This window comes from Alosa alosa, chromosome 5, assembly GCF_017589495.1.
Source record: "Alosa alosa isolate M-15738 ecotype Scorff River chromosome 5, AALO_Geno_1.1, whole genome shotgun sequence".
Lineage (NCBI taxonomy): Eukaryota > Metazoa > Chordata > Actinopteri > Clupeiformes > Clupeidae > Alosa > Alosa alosa.
Genome location: NC_063193.1, coordinates 14,658,048 through 14,678,089, shown reverse-complemented (window position 1 = coordinate 14,678,089; position 20,042 = coordinate 14,658,048). Strand labels below are relative to the sequence as shown.

Genomic DNA, 20,042 nt, shown 5'->3' with positions numbered 1-20,042 from the left:
TGATAAATGAGTCAGACACAGTGAAGGCTCTTTCGAAAACAGACATCAGAGGAGTGGAGGTGCAAGAGAGAACATGTTTGAAAGAGTGAAAAAAAAGAATGATCAGTAAAGGAAGAAGGAAGTGCGGTACAGAGCGAGTGAGCGCGCAACAGAGAGAGAGAGAGACAGCACTTGGTGTGTCACTGGCTGGAAAGAACGAAAGAACATGCACATGCGAGTGCAACTGAGTGTGAGTGACTGTGTGTGTGTGTATGTGGGTTCTGTGAGCATGTGTGTTTGTGTGTGTGTGCAGTCGAGAGACTGACCTCTCCCATGAAGAAGAATGTCTCTCAAGCTGCCTCGAAACTGGGACTTCAGCACTCTCCGGGCTGAAACAGCAAAGATGGGTAAGGGCCATCGCTCAGGGCTATGTTTTGTACTGCCAGAGGAATTCGGCCTGCTGAGCCTATCCAAGGGGCCGGATTATTTGCAGTGTGTGTGTCTGTCTGTATCTGTGTGTGATTTTAAGTCAGAGTGTGTGTTGGCACTTTTTAAAAGACTGCCCAGCCTCCTGTGTGTATGGTTTTCAGCAGTGGCTTGTGGTGGCCAATGTATTTATACTCACTGGAGGAAACTTTTAACAGGTCTTTCTGGTCATTGTCACAGGACATTGGTCACAGGACAAGTACTGATACATTTCAATATGCAGAAGCTAGGTAACAGCTGTTGCAGACCTGTTCAGTAAAGTTTCAGAGTGAGCACCATATTTACTACAAAAATGTCCCACTTGTCCAGACGTGTACCTTAACTTGGCATTATAGAACTTATTCAGATCACAAAGTATTAGAGAGGGATTTCACTTTTGCACAATTTGCATTTTTACCAAGCTTCAACTTGCTACAGAGATCACTACAAACCCTAGAGATGTGGCATGTTGCTATGCAGCAGATAATGATAGGTAATGTTAAATATAATAGTAATTGAATCAATCATTCTATTACCTCTGATCAATAATGATGGGATACTATATGGATTAAACACTACATTGAGGTCTTAGATTGAGGGTGTGTATTGTTGGCACAGAGTGCCTGGCTTCCTCTGTCAAAGTCAACTGTGACTGTCGACAGGAAGCTGACGAAATTCTGTTGAAAAACAAGGGACAATATGATTTTTAAAAATGGGCATGAGAAAAAGTGTCATTGCTGACACTCAGTCAGTCTACTGTATGCGTGGCACTAAGATGATACAGCGGGTTAGGAAAGAACAAGATGGTGGTGGCTCCTGGAAACAGTCTTTCAGCCTGTTGAAAGGTTGTCAAAGGCCATGTGTAAGGTCAAGAACAAAAGCAGGATATACAAGACTAAAATAAGTGCTTACAGATTATGATGGATAATGTTAGGCTGCAAACACTTGAATTTTAATCCAGTTAAAATTGTATTATAGGCTTAAATGTTGTTCATGAATTGTGTATAGCTAACAAATGAGATTATGTATTTTCCAGATATCCCAGAGATCTTATATCCTTTTGTGGAAGTGTTGGTGTTCTATTATTTGGCTTGCTACGTAGTCTTGCTTAAATCTTCAACTTTTTAATAATAATAAAAAAATCTTATTCTTTAATTTGTTCCCTTGAATCTTCTCACTCCAGAGTGAGCGAGGGTTCTTCAAAGCTCTATGATGGTTAATGGGGTGCGATTGGGTGCGGTCGGGTACACCACTGTTCACACGAAGCCTCTTCTGAAAGCATCAAATGTTTGAATGCACCAGGGGAAGAGGGCCCTGAAAATAGACCAAAGCGAGCAGATTTTTGGTGGGGAACGTACAGGGCGATATCTCTCCCTCTTGCAAAGGCAGATGATGCAGCAGTTTCCTGTTTACACGAGTCTGGGGCTCCTTGTCGCTGGCCTCTCATCTACAGACAGCAGGTCACACACTGAGCTGACCGCCAACAGCCGAGCAAACACGGTCACTTCCAGTCCCACCTCACTGGCTACCACCCAACACATAGTGCGATCTGGCTTGCATTCTTACATTGACTTGGTCATCTACACTCAATTGTCTGTCCCTAATCCCAAACAGTATGACACTTTGTGTCAGTGTGTGTGTGTGTGTGTGTGTGTGTGTGTGTGTGTCTGTGTGGCTTTGTGTGTGGCCCAATACTAGGCCTTGGTCTCTATACAGTTCCACAGCAAATAATTCATTCATCTGTAATTTCTTTACTCAGGTTTAGTTTTACCAGAAAATACACCTGCACTTACACACACACACATCAGATGTATAGTAAAATTTCCCTTAGATCAGATCTACAACAACCAAAATGGTCAGCACAATAGCAATGAGGTCACTTTGCTCATGCTCCCTCAAAGCAAAGCAAAGCACAGTGAAACTCGCTCTCAATGCTGCAGGAAGCGCCTGAGGTGAAAAAGTGGGTAGTTACTTCCTGCCAAGCTAATACGTTTGCATTTGTCTACTATATGTGCTGTTGAATATTTATTTTCAGACACAACTCTGATTTGCACAAAGACACACTTGAGACTGTAAAACTTATTGTTGTGGATAGAGATCTCCAGAGCTTTCAACATGATATGGCACAGTTTTCACGCACCTGTTCTTTTCATCAGCACGATCTAAGAGTATCATGCCTGGGGAGGGTAGTCCTAAGTCGTTTAAGAGGTCACTGGAGAAGCCCGTGAAGACCGGATGGCTGAAGAAGCAGAGGTCCATCGTCAAGAACTGGCAGCTGCGCTACTTTGTCCTCAGGGGCAATATCCTGACCTACTATAAGGACGACCGGGAGGGTAGCAGTCCGGTAAGGGTGAGTAAGATGGTCAGTAGACAAGTGATGTTGTGTATGTAGCCTATAGTCTACTGTTAGTCTGCAAATGAGAATGGAGTTAAGCATTTGCTAGACATTAATTTAATTCAATTCCACCCAAGTACAAGTATTTGATTAGATCTTTGTCCAGTCCAGATATGCTGATGATACATGGGGCAACTTTTTTGAGCAATGTTGCTGGGCAATTACCCTTATTATTGTGATTCTGGTATGTTCCCATTGATATTGGGCAACCATTTCTTTCTGGAGAACTTAAATTATCAGTAGACAAATCATTATGGTCATCCAATCATAATACTGGTTATGTGGTTGCCCAGCAACATTGCTCAAAAAGTTGCCCTATGTAGGCATAGACAGTAAAAGATATGTATGTATCTAGTATGTAGTATGTAGTATGTAAGTAGGCCATGGATCCATAAAAGTAACCTTTATGGATTTATGGAGTGCTAATTTGAAAACATTTTTGAAATTATTTATGTTAGGTGCTAACATAAATAACTCAATATGATTTTCACAGGGAACCATCTCATTGTGGTCCAGTCAAGTTAATGAGCTTCCTTCAAATGGCGATGAAAAGTTCTTGTTTGAGATTATCCCACGTAAGGCCTCTATTTCCATCTCACTGTATGAAAATAGAATTGGACAATGTCCCAGGAAGACCAATGGACTTCAGTTTTTTTAGACTGGCTGACTGTTTTTGTTCCCACAGCGAGTTGTGGAGATCGCGAGCGCGACCCTTATGTTCTCAAGGCCCGTTCTCAGGCCGAGATGGATGAATGGGTGCGGAGCATCCGAAGGGTAATTGGAGCACCATCCGGTGGAGGTAAAGGCCTTCATTCCAGGAGGATGACATACAGTAAAGTTAGCATGCATATACATTATGCAATCACAAAATTGAGTAATAATATGGGGGTTGGCCTACTGTCTTTTGAGGATTTGAAAAGGCCATGCTGGCCATGCTGCTATACAGCAGTTTTGAGCAACATATCCCATAGCAAAAGTATTTCATTCTGCAGGTAATTGTAATGTTGGTATTATGTTTAATTTCCTTAATAAGTAAATTGATGTAGTGTATGTCACTACTTGAGCTAGGCCTACTCCTTAGAATGGCAGATTCTTGCTGCCTTTCTGAAGCAGATCAGCTATAAAGCAATGTTGGAACCACTAGGATGACACAGACACACACACACACACACACACACACACACACACACACACACACACACACACACACACACACACACACACACACACACACACACAGAGTAGTCTTTGTCACAATCATACAGTAGAACTTTGCTGAAAGAATCAGTTCTTTCTGAGCAGCATTGCTTTCATGTGATAATGTGTCATGCACACTCTGCTGTATACTGTATAAAAACATTGATCAGTGTCACCTACAGTAGATGCACTTCACACTTTCTTACGGTGTTATTAGTATTAGTATTAGTATTAGTATTATCAAGCAGTCAAGCTAACAAGTGCCATGGGCCTCTCAGCCAAAGCCGTCCGTCAATGTTTATGACTGCACATAGGTATTGTGTTCATTTTTCCTCTTTGTAATAAAAACCATAAGGTGAACAGAAAGTTTCCTGATGATAGTGTTAACTACGCCGTTGAATTTGTTGCCTTAATTAGCAACTATAGTGAAAAGGAACTTGCTCTGTGGCTGTTTGTGGTCAAAATGGCAGGTTCTGCAGCAAGACAGATATGCAACAGAGATGTATTGCAGATAGTATAATCTACGGGCAGCAAAGTCAAAATAAGACTAATATGCAAGTCATTTAGGTTTTGATGAAATGCACACAGTCAAGATGCATAAATGCTTTAGTTGAAAATGCCATTATATCTCTTGTTCCTCATATTCCTTCCTCTCTATCTTGTCAGTATTTGGCAAAAGCCTTGGGGATATCATGGTCTATGAGAAGAAGTTTGGACAGAGGGTGGTGCCCATTCTAGTGGAGAAGTGTGCCGATTTCATCCGGGAGCATGGGCTGAATGAGGAGGGCATCTTTCGCCTTCCTGGTCAAGAGAACCAGGTGAAGCAGTTCAGAGACGCCTTTGATGCTGGAGAGAGACCCTCTTTTCCCAGGTGACTACATAATAATTTGTTCCTCTCGGTTGCCAACAACGGTTCATGAGGTTTCAGCTGTGGTTTTATCAGGCATTAGCAGTTGCTACTAAATTGAGGTTAGTGGGTATTGATGTGGATTAAATAAAGTATATACACTAGCACTATTAGCCAAGGTTAACCAGACAAACCTGTTAGCAAATTTGAATTTGCTCTGCATGTCTATCTGGAAAGGAGCCCATTGAAGCCAGTGAGTAAGCTCCTGGCAAAATAGCATTGTCAACATACTAAGAAAATAAAGTTCACTTTCTCACCAGCTTCAGCTGAATAAGGTGCTCATAAGGCAGCCTAATGATTAACATTACTAATTAATCTTCAGTGCAATTGGTTTAAGATTAGATTAGATTAGATTCAACTTTACTGTCATTGTGCAGAGTACAAAGACAACGAAATGCAGTTTGCATCTAACCAGAAGTGCAAAAAAAGCAGAAACGTGCAATGTGATATACAAAGTATAGACAGGTGGTGCATAGACAGGACAATAAATATACTGCAGTGTAGACAGTAGTATACAGTTGATTTACAGAAGGTGGTTTAGAGTAGTATAAATTAAATATAAATGTGTGCAGTGTATTAGCAGTTACCTTAAGAGCAGAATAAATATGGCTATGCAATATGAACAATGTATGAACAACATGTACAGATATGTGCAATGTAGTAGCAGTAACATTATAATAGTAGTAATAATATAGATATATGCAGTGTATTAACAGAATATAAAATAAGAAAACAGAATAAATGTGGATATTCAGTATCAAAAATAAAGACAGATATGTACAGAATGTACAGCTATGTGCAGTGTGGTAACAGTACCATTGTAGTGCAGAAAGAGTAACATTACAAGAGTAGTAAGGATAATGTGTGCAGGATGAATAGTATGAAGAGCAGTAGAAAATGGCTATATGTAAGTGTAATTACAGTACATTTGTAAATAAATAGACACCTCAACAGGCACGGGCAAGGGCAAGGGCGGTGGGGGGCTTAGTTGGATGGTTGTCACCGGGGTGCAGAGCTAGAGTTCAGTAAGGTGACAGCCGCAGGACTGAAGCTTCCTCTGAACCTGCTGGTTCGGGTGCGGAGAGACCTGTAACACCTCCCGGAGGGGAGTGGAGTGAACAGTCTGTGATTGGGGTGAAACAGTCTTTGATGATGCTGTGCGCCTTACGCAAGCATCGCTTGCCCTGGATGGCCTCGATGGAGGGGAGTGAGGAACCGATGATGCGTTGGGCAGTTTTCACCACCCTCTGCAGTGCTTTTTGGTCGTAGGCAGAGCAGTTGCCATACCAAACTGTGACACAGTTGGTAAGGATGCTCTCGATTGTGCAGTGGTAGAAGTTCACCAGGATCTTAAGGTAGAAGGTATTCCCCAAATAGTAACCCACTCATTTGATATGAATATGATGGTCCACAATATGGACTAGGTGTTTATGCAACATATGATAAGAAAGATAAACACGCCTGAGTGTATCAGTAACAGGTTATTTTGGGAAAGATATACTCTTGTGTAAAATTCATCTTACTGTATGACACCACACCTAACCTTAGTATCTATTTTTGTTTAGTCAGAAAGTTAATTGTTTTGTCAAAATGTTTATGTTTATTAAGTTAATTCTTTCCTTTGTTTTAGAAACCATAAAATCTGAGCGCTACTCTCAGATTTAGATTTAGCTCAGGCCAATACCAGGGTGACTGAAAGACAATGTAAAGCAACATAGGAACAACCTACATTTATGCGTGACCACATCCTCTGCTGTTTCCTTTAGATACTGCAAACTGCTGGCTGATAAAAACTACTTTAAAAAAAAAAAAAAAGCAGTGGTACTCTGTATTGAATTATGTACAGTGTATGCAAAAATGTGGACAGTCCTGTGGCAATGACAGATTAAAGAGACACCAGGCAAGCCTGATGCTTTTTCTCTACGAAACTCCCCCTCGCTTGGTCTGAAGCTCTTTTCCTTTTCTTTGCATCTTCCGTCAAGGGTTTTCGCTGCTTCTTCACCGGCTCTGCCATTATACACATGTTTGCAACAATCACTAGCGTTTCGTTAGCCTGCATCTGTGCTGTAAACTGATCCTGCTTCGGTCGGCGGGTACGATACACTGAACTTGCAAGCGGGATATTCTTCCTACAGGCAGTAGGGGCGGGCGAGAGAGTCTTCATTCGCCCTGTAATGAGTCATTTAACCATATACCGACTTACGAAGATGAGTAATTAACACGAAAACGTTGCCTGGTGTCCCTTTAAGTTGATTAGATCGAACACCCTGCTTTCCCTCTTGCTGGTGGTTGGGTGCGTTTTCATATATGTTGCAGGATCCAAAAATGAGGAAACATCTGTTTGTAACCCTTGCTGCAAAAGAAACAGGTTCCAAGCCCTTGCTGCAAAAGAAACAGGTTCCAAACCCTTGTTGCAAAAAAAACAGGTTCCAAACCCTTGCTGCAAAAGAGTTGCAGATGTTCTGGCCACTTGGCCTCCCTCACTCTGCTGCAAAAGAAAAAAGACAATAAAAGACAACAAAATAACTTGGAGTATGACCTTCTTTTTGTGATTCTAAGTAAATAAAACTCCAGCAAAGAAACAACAACACTTTATCTAAATTTTAATGCTGTTGCTTTCTAAAGCTTTGAACTTAAAGATATCACAGATTGCAAATGACTTTTGTGAGCAAAGACTCTCTATTGTTGGTTTCTGAATATCTGGCATGTATAAAATGTGTGTATTGCATGTGCATCATGGTTAAGACTTATCAAAGGATTTTTAATCATGCTTTCACATTGGAGACTGCAGGGCATTTCAATGCTACGGTTTGCTTTTCTTGATGTACTTTGTTGTGTATTTTCAAGTATACTTTGAATTGTTGTCCTATTGAAGAGACCAACATCTTGTATATGTCAGTTTCTGGACTTGCATTTTCTGGATTTGCATCTAAGGATTTGCTGATGTAGAGGAGCCAATTCTTCCCTTTATTCATATGGTATTTTCTGTGCCAGAAAGGATCATCTTGCTGCAGGGGCCACATATATTTGTTTTCATAACAAAAAGCAACATGAACAAAACAGAGGTTTAGCCCTTGAGGCCCAAGCTTTTGCATAAAGCTGTGCATATGTGTATCATGAATATCTCACAAAAACCTCTTGAAATGTTTTGGTGCTTGCAGTGACACCGATGTCCACACGGTGGGGTCCTTACTCAAGCTGTACTTGCGGGAGCTCCCACAGCCGGTGGTGCCCTGGAGCCAGTACCAAGACTTTCTGGACTGCAGCAGCCAGGTGGACGCCAGCACCGGTCTGGTAAGCCATCCTGAGCATTCCAGTGTCATTCAGATTTGGCAAGTGGTGGCAAAGGGTTTGAGTCGCCTACTGTAAAACATTGCAATGCTTCAGAATCTGCTCTGTGGAACACTAAGATGATAGATTACCAAAGACAAGTGTAGGCCTACATGGTTTGTGCTACTAAACAGTGAGTCAGACTTTATCCATTTTCCCGCATCTTACCGTTGATAATTTGGAACAGATTTCCTCACACCATGGCACAGCTCTGTGGCCTACTGGTGCTCATCAGAGTCTTAAAACCCCAACAGTCTGAGTCAGCCCAAGTGTCTGAGCCAGTCGTTGATTATCGTGATTTACTGGGCCCAGTAAATACAGTGGGTACAGAAATACCGATGGGACTAATATTTTAGCGTGGGACTGACTAAGGCTAGTCATGAAAAACTAAACATATCCATCAAATCAAGAGGGGATTGCTGGTGCAGACTTATGAACTTCTGTTCCAAGAGGTGTTTGAACTTTGTGTGTTTCATTTGGTTTGTTTGTTCTATTCATGATCATGGCTCAGTTTCTATCATTGATTTATTTATTTTTGTTTGTTTGGTTTGGCACATGATACAGGGTAAAGAGTGTTTGGAGAAACAGATAGCTCTCCTTCCAAGAGTAAACTACAATCTCCTCAGTTATATTTGCAGGTAAGACCAATTTAAACATGTATATTATTCCGTTTTTTTTGGTCTGTCTAGTCTTGTTGTATTTTTGGTCAGAGCTGTGTTCAGAACCAACATTATACTGTATATATTTGTAAGAAATTGTCAGTTGAACACATCTGTTGCTGTTGTACAGGTTTCTCCATGAGGTTGGACAGAATTCCAAGGTGAACAAGATGAGTGTGGAGAATTTGGCCACAGTCATTGGTGTTAACCTATTCAAACCACAAATGGAGGATGCCATCAGTATGATGAAAGGTGGGTGTATCTGTCTGTATCTATCTGTGTGTATGTCTTGTATAACTTTGCCTTCAGTCCAGTCATCTTCTCTGTCAGGCAATTATGTTTTCTAATCCCTCTTCTCTGTGACTTGGCTCAGTATGTGATGGCTTGAATTATGCTTTCACCCCTGCTGACTGGAGAAGTTCTTTCGGTTTTGTTCCGCAGGGACCCCTCAGATCCAGAAGGTCATGACGGTGATGATCCGACACCATGCGATGCTCTTTCCCCCATCCAAGGATGCCAGCTCCTCCCCTTCCCCAACCAAAAGAAAAAGTAAAAAGTCCAGTGGAACATGCTTCGTGGGCTGGGAATCGGCTGAGGTAATAACAACCATCCTCAGTTGGGTTTTGTGTCACTGTTTTAGGCACGCAAGGATTATTCCATGATTGCCTAAGAACACATGTTACTCATTATACAAACTATGTGACAATAAAATGGTCATTAAAAAAGTAAATAGACTTTTATTGCGAAATGATTGGGAAACTAAGAAGACATATTCTTTTGTATTTGTCACAGAGTGGTCTGTTATAACTGTATAGTGGTAGAAGACAGTTATATAGCTGTATTAGTGAAAAATATTACAATGTATGAAGCCCTAAATGGTCCAGAATTCTGTAGTGTATTTGTGTAGACGTTAATGCCTCTGGATGTCAGAATATGTATTTGATCCTCACTGAGTAAGTCACACTTCAGTAATGTAACGTTACTGTCCATTCCAGCAAGCAGACAACTCGTCTTTGTCAGAGTCTCCTGAAGAGGAAGATGTGGAGGCTGACCGAAACGATGGCTGGGGACCGGAGGACCAGTCTGGCATCGGTCCCACGTCCCCCACGTCCCCCACCTCAGACGACTGGGGGGGACAAAGCCCCCGTAAACGCACCCAGACGCTCCCCAACCTGATGAAAGGCGCGGCGTCGGTCCGCATGGCCCGCGATGACGCCACGTTCAGGTGGAGTCGCATCCAGGAGAGTTGTGACGAGCGCGACGAGAAAACACTGTCCGAGGACATCTTCAAGATCCTGGACCTCCAGGGGGTGTCCCAGTTCACATCGCCGCAGGAAAAGGAGGAGGAAGAGGATGCAGCAGAGGACCTCACTGCCAAGGACATCGAAGGTTCCCCAAAGACAACCAACGTCTCTGCATCCAACGTGACGCCCACATCCAAGGCCCAGTCGGCGCGGCTGGGTGATTTATATCCTGTCAAAGAGGAGCCAGTAGGATCAGCCACAGCCTCTCCACATCACGCTCCAGACACCCAAGGAGAAGGCACTGGAACCCCTCACAACACCATTAGCAGGTTTGTGCCATGCCAGCAAAAGCACCAAGTGTCAAAAGTCCAAAGCTAGATTGTTACATTTCCATGGTATTTAAAATGACATACCATTGGTGAATTCCTTTTGGTAATATTTGATGGGGGTCACTCACAAAGAGCCATTTCATTCTAAGTCATGCTCTTGGCCAATGCTTTGTTGAAAATACAGGAAATACGAAGCCCTCAGGGTTTGGATCTGGTCAAAGAATAGCAATCCCTTATCTGCTTTGTCAAATGTCAATTCTAAAATAGTTTCAATAGTTCCCGAAAACAGCAGTTACTTGTTCACTAGGTTTTTTTTTTAATCACAGTGGACAATAGTCACATTGGCTCTGTTTTTGTCCCTCTTGCTTGCACTTTTTATGTCTTATGTGTGTCTTTGTGTTTTGGACATGTGTATCCATACATACACATGCATGAATTAATGTGTGTTACTGTATGCTTGCATGTTTGTGTGCACTATATGCACCATGTGTGCTGGTGCATGTCCATGTTGGTGCAAATCTGTGTGTGTGTGTGTGTGTGTGTGTGTGTGTGTGTGTTTGTGTGTGTGTGTGTATGGCAGCTTGCAGCAACAGAACAAAGAGCTGCTGGCCAAGGTGGCAGAACTGCAGTCGGCGCTGGACGCTGAGAAGCGGTGCGTCACCGCTCTGGAGATCCGCCTGCGCAACGCCGAGCGCAGCCGCGACGAGGCCCAGAGACGCAACCGGGAGCTGGACGAGGAGATCAAGGCCTTCCTCGCTCCAAGTGGCCCTCCGTAAAGCTGCCCATCCAGAGACACTGATAACAAATCATAATTTAATAGTCATGGATGCCGACAGGCCATTTGCCGGTGGCCAGTTGAGGGCTTTGGGTGTCCATATGGCCAGATGGAAGACACGTCCAGTAGAACACAGCACACGTCACACTCAGGGAATCCGTTCGTTATAAAGGTACTTACAGCTCTGAGCTGTAGTCTCCATTTCAAAGGTCCTGCTAAAGCCAACACTGTGATGTGTACTGAGAGAGGTGTACCCCCCTCACACACTCACAAATGTTGCCATGTCCTGTCATTTCACAATAAGAATGTTTTTTTTGTACAGGATTGCATTGTTTGACTAAATATTGGTACTGCACATGGATATAATAAATGTGATATATCAGATAATATTGTATTTTGGACATTCCAAGTCTTTTTAACTTCATCTCTACATGTGGGGAGATTCATTTGAGACTGTGTGATTCCTTGTAGTCCTGTGTTGTTGAGAGTAAGATGTGGTGTTGCCTGGATGTGTGGGATGTTCCAGGGCACCTAAGCCCATCAGGCTGAATGATGGCTTAGGGACATGGGGGAGTCTGAGCGCTGGTAATGGATGAGAGCTGACAAGCTGTGCCTTAAGGTGTTGAAGTAATGGTAGGAATGTCTGGTCAGAACGGAGTCTGGTTGTCAGAGTGTGTGTGTGTGCGCATGTGTGTGTGTGTGTGTGTGCATGTGTTTGCGTGTGTGTGTGTGTGTGTGTGTGTGTGTATGTGTGTGCATGTGTGTATTCTCTGAGTTTCAAGCAGCTTGAGTAGATCCCATGGGAAACATTCTCTTCATAGTGCAAGTCTTATTTATACCGGTAATGCAAGTTTATTTATAATCTATTTTTCATGCACAGAGTGCAACACAAGTCCTTTACACAGAGAACACCACAAGACAAACAAATAATGGGGTATTCCATTGAGGAACAGGTGGATAAAAGCCTATTACATCAAGCCTATTATTCTGTACTATCATCTTATGATTAATTAAAAAATGGCCCATATTAATCGGCTTAAAAAAATCCACTGCAAATAGGTACCTTGTATGGCACCATCTACAGTATATAACTCTTGACCTTTTGCAGTTTCCCCTATCAGCCACTCAGTAAGCCTCAGTGAAAACTTACCAAAGATCAATTCAAAGGTACGATATGTAGGCTAAATTTTTTCATGCTCAAATTGTAATTTACTGTTTAAAACTGTAAATTATGGCTTTTTAAAGCTTGGCTCAATGACTTGCTTGAGAAGTATTTCACATGTATTCTCTTTTGAGGTTTCTCAGTGAACCTCAGTACTTAATCTCCAGAAGCTCAGAAAAATTAAGAATAGGAGAATCGTTGACTGTCCATCTAAGATGTAAGATGAGAGAGAGAACGCTGTTAATAGACAATGGACAGAGGAAGGAAAGGAGCAGTCAGAGGGGTAACTGACTCACAAATCTGACCAGTGCTTATTTGATTAACAGATATTGACATATTCTAGCTCTAAATGGGAATGGATGTTGCATTGTTAATAAGCTTTCTTTCCTGCGTTCTGGACACACCAGGCCATGTTTGGGTGGTAGTACATACCCGTTCAGTGCCTCTGTGGAGATGTCTTGACTGGGCAGTCCACATAACTTGGCCTCTGAAACATGGAGATAACATATTTCCCAGCACTTCCGATATGTATGTTTGTTTGTGCCTGTGCATGTGGAAACACCCCTGGAGTTAAGAGCACTTCCTTATGTGGGATGCTCCATGGAGAGGCCAGAGCAGATAGGGTGAGGGGCAGCACAAGTGCGGGGCTGTGAACAGACACCCTGGAGTGGAAACTGAGTGAAGGAAAATTCTAGAATCTTTCTCTATTGTGTGTGGATTAGAAGGTGACACCTACTAAACTCGTGAAATTGAGAGAATCAAGCAATAATTATTGATATTGCTCAATTGTGATGAGTCACATACTGTTTGACTGAATAAGTTAGCTATCGGGTCCAGATCGTCGGGTCTAACACACCTCATTTCATACCAAATTTCATTTCCACAAGACGTATCCTGCCGTATTCATGGGGATCGGAAAGTTAGGGCGAAGTAGTCAATTGAGCAAAGTTCCATCTTGCAAACCACACCGTTAAAAAAAACTAAAAAACAAACAAACAACTGACCAAGATCTGCCCTGGCTCTCCCACCCAAACAAGAAATCAGCCTAACAAGGATGGGCCTACTGCAAGGACAATGTTTATAAAATCCTCATTAAGGAAGAGGGCAGATAACACCCACCACACACACACACACACACGCTCACACATGACAGCACACACACACACACACACACACACACACACACACACACACACACACACACACACACACACACACACACACACACACACACACACACACACACACACACAGACACACACATACTTATAGATAAGGAACAGAAAGAAAGAGATAGAGAAACACACACACTCAGAGAGAGGGAGAGAGAGAAAGACGGACAGAGAGAGAGAGAGAGGAGACACAAAGCAGAAATAACATAAGAAAAGAGATGCCACAGTGGAGCGCCGCAAAACCACCCTCCAGACGAAGTCCAAAGTCTCCTGATATCAAACAGACATCAAAAGGTGTGCAAAGGGATAAATGCCCCAACATTAGGAATAAAGCCAGATTGTCACTGTAGCAAAAGGAACTTGGGGAAAGCCAAAGGAGGAAGCCACAGCAGAAACTCAACCAAGGGTGGATACTGCTCCCTGCCTCTGGACAACTGATAGCAGATACCACTGAAGTTCCTTTGACACCCAAGTGGAACACAGACAGAAAAGACCTTTAGGGGGGTTTAGAGGTTGTTGCAGGGTGCAGAAACCTCTATCTTTCCACCGTGTCCTAGCCCGCCACAAATAGTGCCTGAGGCTGACTGGAGCTGAGCCGCTTCCTTGGCAACGTGATGGTGGGTATGGGGCTCTTGCAATCAAGGAGACTGTCGTTCATCATGTCACCCGTCCTGCTAACCTCGCTGGCTCTGCTCCTGTGCCCCCCATTTGGAGGTGGCAGCCCCATCACGGCCCCTGAGAGGCATCGGCCGGCGCCTGGGCTGGATGATGGGCGCGGGGGTGTGGTGGACCCCTCGCTCCTGGAGCAGGACAGCGAGGTGGACGTGCAGAAGCTGCTGGAGACCCTGAAGGGGCAGTTCCTCCGCACGTTCAACCTCTCAGGGCTGGGCCCTCGGCCGCAGCCAGGCACCGTGGAGCGTGTGGATCCTCCCGAGTACATGATGGAGCTGTACAACCGCTTCGCCAACGACCGCACATCCATGCCAACTGCCAACATCATCCGCAGCTTCAAAAATGAAGGTATGTGGGTCTCTTATTACTAAGAGAGAAATTAATTAAATATTATCAAGTAGATTCTTGTATTCTAACTGCATATTTGGTTCCCAAGAAAGCCTCACTTCATGAAAACACCAACCACTTGCCTGTTTTCATGTGCTATTGACTCTTGTAGGGGCTTGGAAAACTACAACTTTCATTCACATTTTCATTCAGTTTTCACTCACATTAACAATATTCTTTGCTGTATGTTGTATGTATCAAGACAAAACATAACAAGGGGGGAGAACCAGAGGGGCGTAAGTGACATTTTTGGCAAAATTAAAATATATATATATCAAATGAAAGCTCTCGATCAGCTCTTTCTACTGTCAAAAGGACAAAATAATTTTAAAAGTAATTTTAGAGTTATTAGTAAAAGGACTTAACATTGAACACACTGAACCAGTTGGTATTGTTTATTAACATTGCATCCACAGAACATAGATGTTAAAAAGGAGACATTGTTTCAACATGCCTAATTAAGGTTTAACATGAGTAAAAAAAATCAGCATGACATAGCGCAGAGCATGTTATGCAAACATGACAACACATGGTGTGTAATGCTTTACAGGGGAGTTGTATTGTGTTGGGGTTTTCTTAGGGAAGTTACAGTAAATATAATATGTCAGCATTCCTGAGCATTACATGTATCATGGTCCTTTCATTGAGATGTTTTCCATGCATTTACTTGTAAGTTTCAGGCCCAGAATGATAATATAAAATGAGGCAGCATAATTGCGTAATTGGTTAATTGCATAATTGTTTCATTATTTAAGGCTTAAGTCTTTATATGTCTGAACGAATGTAATCTGCATTCGGTTGCACTCAGTCTAATGCATTGATTATAATGACCTGAATACTTAAAGTGTCTAATTATAAACAGCTTAAGCCCTTGTAAAGTATAGTGTGTATACAGAATGTGATAAAGCAGTAAACAAAAGGAGAGGAACATATGGGTGTAAATCAGAGCTGTGCACCAATCTAAAAATGTGTTTGTGTGTGTGTGTGTGTGTTTTGACTCCAGACTCCTCCCCTTGTATTGTGGGTCCACGAGGCGTGAGAATCCACCCACTGCTGTTCAACGTGTCCCTCCCCCACCACGAACGAGTCACAGCAGCCGAGCTTCGCCTCTACACCCTCGTCCAGACCGACCGCCACCTCTACGCCGGCGTCGACCGCAAGGTGACCGTGTACGAGGTGGAGCAGCGCTACCCTGGCAACAGCAATGGAGGTGGTGTTGATGGCGGTGGGGGGGAGGCCAACGGTGACGCCATGGAAAACGGGTCAGATGGCGGGTCAGATGGCGGGTCTGAAGAGCGGACGGCGCTGGTGGAGCTGGCATCGCGGCAGGTATACGGCATGGACGACGGCTGGGAGTCCTTTGACATGACTGCCGCTGTGCACCGCTGGCGCAAATCGGGCTCCGCCACCACCCATAGGCTGGAGGTGCACATTGCCAGCCTGGACGGGGATAAAGACGGAGAGGAAGAGCCTGGGCAGACAGGAGGCGAGCGGAGTGACCGACCGGCAGCCGGCACGGGAAACATGGAGATCGAGACGAGCCAGGAGGACCGGCACCGGCCGCTGATGATCGTCTTCTCCGACGACCAGACCGGAGACCACCGTGGCGACCGGCGCGAGCTAAACGAGATGATCGGTCACGAGGCGGGCGGGGGCAACGGCCTCCAGGACGGTGGCCTGAACAGTCTGCTTGAGGAGCTGGGCGAGATGGGCCTGGGGTCGGATGCGGACCCAGGCAACGGCGACGGCAACGAACCCGATGAGGAAGCCCTCATGCAGATGCGGTCCAACCTCATCTACGACACCTCCTCGCGCATCCGCCGCAATGCCAAGGGCAACCACTGCAAGAAGAACTCCCTCTACGTGGAGTTCAAAGACATTGGCTGGGACAGCTGGATCCTGGCGCCCAACGGCTACGAGGCCTACGAGTGCACGGGCGTCTGCTCCTTCCCACTTACCCCGCACGTCAAGCCCACCAAGCACGCCCTGGTTCAAACGCTGGTCAACCTCAAGAGCCCACAGAAGGTGGCACCCGCATGCTGTGTGCCCACCAAGCTCGACCCTATCTCCCTTCTCTATCTGGACGATGCAGGGGTGGTCACCTACAAATACAAGTTTGAGGGTATGGTGGTGGCAGAGTGTGGTTGTCGATAGCAAGAACAGAACTTTTCAAATGTCTTAGTGCCCATAAGAAACCCAACAGATGACCTAAGCTGTACATAACCACTTCACCAGTCAAACAAACAAAGCATGAAACGTGCGGATTTGAGATAGAGTAGACAAGAACACTTAAATGAAAGACATTAGTCAATATTTATATTTGTGTACAGCTCAATCAAATGTTTAGAATGTGTACAATGTGTATATTTGGTATTTCAAGACAGAGATTATTTTATTATGTCATGTACAGAATGTTTTCTTATCATCTGCTTAATGTGAATGAAACAGCAAACTGTAAAAAAAGGAAGGTAGTTTATTCTCTGACACAATCTCTATCATAATGTTTATGGTTGGTTTATGGAGTGATGTTGGCGAGCCTAAAGAATCATTCAGAAACCAGAAGTAAGCCGAAGTGAATGGGAAGTGGTTAAGGCTGTAAAAACACCAAATCCCCCTCCAACATGAATCAGAGATCCTATCTGGGAGGCATGCAACATTCTTTTCTGCGTCATTGACGTCAGCGGCAGGCAGAAAGTGTATTGCGTTCCGTGTCTCTGTAAGTGGGTGTTCCACTGACATGCCAGCACACTGGAGCGGGCTCACAAACTCCATCACCTAGGGGTCATACATTTGACCTCTAGGGTGACAAGACATGTGAAGAGGCTACAAGCATGTGAAACTGATTGCTCTCCTTCAGGAGATCAGGGTGGATTAAAATGCAAGGGGAGAGAACAAGAGCAGGACATTGTGAAACATTGTGTTTCTCTTCTAGCCCCCTGTGGACAGTTTGGATAACAGCTGATACCTACAATAGTTTGTTTCATCACAGAGAGACTGTCTATGGAGCACACAAGGCCAACCCAGTCCAAAAAGGAACTATAATGGCCTCCCTAGGGTCAACCGGTCAAATCTGAAGACAAAGCAGAGGAGAAGCAGCTGCACTACCTACCATGGCTGTCCGTGACTCAATCATAATGTGGAGGTGGGATTAACAGAGGAATGTTGTGGTGTGTGTGTGTGTTTTGTGTGTGTGTGTGTGTGTGGGGGGAGATGAATGAAATCTTGGGACATTCCACCACTCCTATTTAAGGCTTAGGACTGGGGTACAGGACAGAGGGCGTGCAGGGAGGGGGAGAATGGACATCTTCCTGGACCGATCCTTCTCCTCCCCTGTGTTGTTGCAAAGCAGTGCTTTGGGGGTGGGGGGCGGTGGGGCTGTAGGTTATCACCCCTCACCAACCTTCACGGACTACAAGGAGTCACATGTACACGATCCCTACCCCTGTTCCTTTACCACCCCCCCCCCATCCTTCCCCCATCCCCCTTGCGTGGCTGCCGATAAGGAGGTGTCGGCACTGTGAAGCATGTGTGCTGGCAGCCAGGGTGGTGGAGCGGAGCGCCGGACTCCGTTTGTTTCAGCGCCGCTGGGGAGGTGAGCTGGTGGTGGGTGGTGGGATAGAGGTGGGCAGTGTGGGTTGAAGGTGGTGGTGGTGGTGGTGGGGGTAGCGAGTGGGAGTAGCAAGTGTGGCTGATGAGGCCTGAGTGAGAGCTATCGAGATTCCAGGCGGCGAGATCGCAGGCGGATGGGCCATGGCAACCTCCACCGTCGCCCGGAGCAAATCGCTGACCCCGAGTCACCCCTGGCGTGACCTCAGGGCCTCTCCTCATCACCCTCGCTTTCTTTCTGGTTTCTCTGCCCAGCCCCTCACCCTAGCACACACACACACACACACACACACACACACACACACACACACACACACACACACACACACACACACACACCGTTATGGAAAAGATCTGTGTTTGGGCTCTTATCAGCCTGAGGCTGAGAGGATGAGTGGAAACTGTGGCCTGTGAGGCTGTCCTCCCACTTCTCTCCATCTCAGACACTCCTGTCATGTCAAACCACAGACTGCTGGGCCCATCCTAGAGCTCACAACCCACAGGAACTCTGGGCTCACAACATATTGAAGGCCTTGTTCTCCAACCATCGCACCAATCATCTGGGCTCTCAAAAGTCAAACACCTCCCTGTTTTTTTGCTGCTTGGATACCAAAAGATGCCTATTTATTGATTAATTTATTAACTTTTACTGTCATATTTGTATAGCAGTATATGGTATGTGGACATTTCAATACTATGGATTATACCCAGTTGTATTGTAAAGAGCTTAATCAGAAAGACGTATTTAATTTAATGTGTTTAAATGTGTTTAATTTTGTAAGAATTGTTCTCGTTTTGAAATAAACCCCCTTGTAACACCCTGGTGACAATGTCTTAGTAGGTTTCACACAAGACTTCATATCTCCTGCTTATTTATGTTAAATGTTTAAAATAGTGACTGTGAGAGGAAAGACCGACGGGTCCCTATCGCCTCCAACTGCCCTCTGAACTGGAGGATAATTTTAGACACAGAATGTCCATATCTGAAGCTTTGGGAAAAAAGGAGTTGGGGCCTCCATTGAGAAATCTAAGTGAACGCTGAGAAGTGTCAGCTGCCAGGCCATAGTTTACATGTGTCCGACAAATGGCAAGTCATGGAAAGCCAACTGGAAGCCTGGCTAATGAACACAATGAATGGCCTGCTTCTTGTCTGGCGGACTCCACACGAGGACAGCTTCTCCAAACAACCTGTTCAACTTCTCTGTTTTCCTCTGTGTTTGCTAAAATAGGGATAAGTTAGGGCTAGAGGTATGTACAGAATGTATACATTTGGCAGTGCAGTGTCATGACCAACTATTGTCATTTAAAAAACAAAAAAAACAGGGTGCTTCTTAGTTACACATGTGAATATCAAAAAGCTAATCTTACTAACTACATGCATAATTACAGTTTTTCCGTTTTTGTTGCACTGGGAGACAGAAACTATTTACCTGTCATGCTAATTCATCAACAACACTCATGTCCAGTTGTCTCCATGGTCGCAGGGCAACAAAACAGCACAACAGGGTATAGACTGGCATTGGCTCTCTCTTGACACAATCCTTCATCTCTAACACACTCTCTTGTCACCTGTCAACAGTCCACACAGTGTGAAGAGGAGGAAACAGGCTGAGAGTGTTTTCCCTAAGCCTTTGGCATCAAGAAGAACATCACAGTCCACAATTGTTAAAGCTTAGTCATACACATAACAAGGACAGTCAACCAGCAGTTTCTCTGGGCATAACAAGGACAATGACTGTTTTCTTGTGGTCTGACTTCCAGTA

At 44.4% G+C, this 20,042-nt stretch overlaps 2 protein-coding genes across 2 annotated transcripts; both read left to right on the top strand.

The window, feature by feature from the left end:
- arhgap25 (Rho GTPase activating protein 25) lies at positions 1–11,667 on the top strand. The gene is made up of 11 exons (XM_048243539.1): positions 1–386; positions 2,601–2,794; positions 3,333–3,414; positions 3,525–3,638; positions 4,703–4,907; positions 8,105–8,237; positions 8,838–8,911; positions 9,063–9,184; positions 9,374–9,528; positions 9,928–10,505; positions 11,086–11,667. Exons 1-11 carry the CDS (start codon positions 323–325, stop codon positions 11,279–11,281), a joined length of 1,917 nt encoding a protein of 638 aa, XP_048099496.1. The 5' UTR covers positions 1–322; the 3' UTR covers positions 11,282–11,667.
- Positions 11,668–13,763: 2,096 nt separating this feature from the next.
- bmp10 (bone morphogenetic protein 10) lies at positions 13,764–18,131 on the top strand. Its single transcript, XM_048243666.1, has 2 exons — positions 13,764–14,634; positions 15,677–18,131. Exons 1-2 carry the CDS (start codon positions 14,229–14,231, stop codon positions 16,825–16,827), a joined length of 1,557 nt encoding a protein of 518 aa, XP_048099623.1. The 5' UTR covers positions 13,764–14,228; the 3' UTR covers positions 16,828–18,131.
- The last annotated feature ends 1,911 nt before the right edge of the window (positions 18,132–20,042 follow it).